The 2020-nt window shown below is 39.2% G+C and overlaps 1 protein-coding gene across 1 annotated transcript; it reads right to left on the bottom strand.

Moving 5' to 3' along the window:
* Nucleotides 1-278: 278 nt before the first annotated feature.
* SUCNR1 (succinate receptor 1) lies at nt 279-1274 on the bottom strand. The gene has a single exon (XM_075547866.1). It carries the CDS (start codon nt 1272-1274, stop codon nt 279-281), a length of 996 nt encoding a protein of 331 aa, XP_075403981.1.
* Between the last annotated feature and the right edge of the window lie 746 nt (nt 1275-2020).

Raw genomic sequence — 2020 nt, 5'->3', positions numbered from 1 at the left:
AGTTCCTATAAGAGCTCATATAACTTGTGGAATTAAATGCCTAAACATTAGGCATTGCTAGTCCAAGTCTTTTCAAGGTGGAGAAAAGAATAAATTCTTCTTATTCACTTCTTTTCACATATTCTGGGTCCATATCTTCAAATCACAGACAAATCTGTGGTCTTTTCTGATCTGTCTATAAGTGAAAATAAACTCTCACTGGCTTACTGGCGGATGTGCACAACAATCTGTTTCCTGAGCACCCACTTTTGACTAAATAAAAACATTATTCTAGGATCTCATCTTCTTATGGTTGTAATGAATTTGAATTTGTGTCTCAGTTTATTTATCAACATCTCCCTGAAGTGATCTCCCACAAGAAAATAGAAGACAGGGTTGATGACACTGTTCAGGAATGCCAAAGGTCGTGTCACAATATATAAAACATTGATGATGTCCTTCGTACATTGGGACAAAGTCCAGCTTTCTAGACGCGAGGCAATCCTAACATTCCGCATGATGTGGTAGGGGGTAAAGAGCACTGAGAAGATGATCATTGCCATGGTGACTAAAGTGAGAGGCTTTTCAAAGGTCTGTGTGGTAGTCAGCCGCCTGTTCCTCTTCTTTAGGAAGAGGGCCATCTTGAAGTAAAAGAAGCACATTACAGAAAGAGGAATGAGGAACCCCGTACATGTTAGACACAAACTATAAATGAGATTGTGCTTGGGGTTCCCAGAACTTGCGTAATCATTACACTTGGTGTTATTCTCCATTTGAAAAGAAGTTATAAAGTTAAGTATGGGCAGCAGTTCAAGGGTTACCAAGACCCAAATAGCTAAGGAGATTACAATGGCAAACTCCTTCTTTTGCAGAAGGAGTTGCCGGAAAGGATGCTTCATGAGCAGGTATCGATCAATGCTAACACAAGTAAGGAAAAGGATGCTCGTGTAGAGGTTGGCATGGAGCACATATCGGTTACTTATGCAGAGTGCGTGCCCATAGAGCCAGTCTTCTCGGGCATAACTTCTCATCAGCATCGGGAGGGTGCATAAAAATGCAAAATCAGAGATAGAGAGGTTAAAGAGATAGACGTTGTTGCTATTCCAGTTCTTCAGACAGAAGAGGTAGCCAAAAACCACAGTAGTGTTTCCCAGGATGCCCAAAATGAATTCCGTTCCATAAAAAATGGAAAGGTAATGCTTTTCCAGAGCAGTCATTGCTGTCAGCCAGTTTTGGCAAGTTGCATTCCATGCCTGGAGAAGAAAAAGGAAGGATTGTGCATGGTTACAAGACATAGTAATAATAAATACACTTGGATTTTTAACTGTGGAATGCAGGGCACATTAATGAAGGACATCTCCATGCATGTAAGCATATGTATCTATCACTAATTATTTCAACAAACATTTACTGAGTATCTTTGAACTCTGTACTAGGCACTGGGGATACAACAGTAAATAAAACAGTGCCTGTCAATGAGTGCATACACTGGAGAAAATTCAGAAAATAAATAAACACGGGTCATATAATGATAAATGCTAGGGATTAAAAATAAGAAAGAATGAAGAAGCTGGAAAGTAAGCAGTGGACAAGGACAATAATTTTTAAATTTTCAATATGAAATTTAAAATCTTAATAATAGTAACAGTGATCACTAGTGATTGACAGTTTACAGTGTAGCAGGGACTGTGCTCCTGAATTTCCAGTCTATGGTCTCAGAAACTCAGAGAATTTCTACCCTGTCCTCTAGGCTGGTTATGACTCACAATTGACTTGAGAGCATTGGGTTTTAGTTTGGGATCACTTAATGGAGTGATTAAGGTTAGGAAATTATTATACCAAGGTCCTGCATCTAGTAAAACACTTCCATCATAAACTCAAAAATCCAAACTCACTGCCAGAATCACTTCTGATTCATAGTGACCTTACAGGAGACACTAGAATGGACCTTGAGGATTTTCAGGACTAGATCTTTGCAGTAGCAAACAACTTCATCTTTCTCTGAGGAGCTGCTGATGGGTTTGAATGGCAAACTTCGTAT

Source organism: Tenrec ecaudatus, chromosome 4, assembly GCF_050624435.1.
Source record: "Tenrec ecaudatus isolate mTenEca1 chromosome 4, mTenEca1.hap1, whole genome shotgun sequence".
NCBI classification, from domain to species: Eukaryota; Metazoa; Chordata; class Mammalia; order Afrosoricida; family Tenrecidae; genus Tenrec; species Tenrec ecaudatus.
Note: the sequence above shows the minus strand (reverse complement) of the source record. Positions and strands in the feature narration are given on the sequence as shown.

Coding starts and splice junctions, on each gene's coding strand:
- SUCNR1 (XM_075547866.1), bottom strand. CDS start 1,274: ATGTCTTGTAACCATGCACAATCCTTCCTTTTTCTTCTCCAGGCATGG.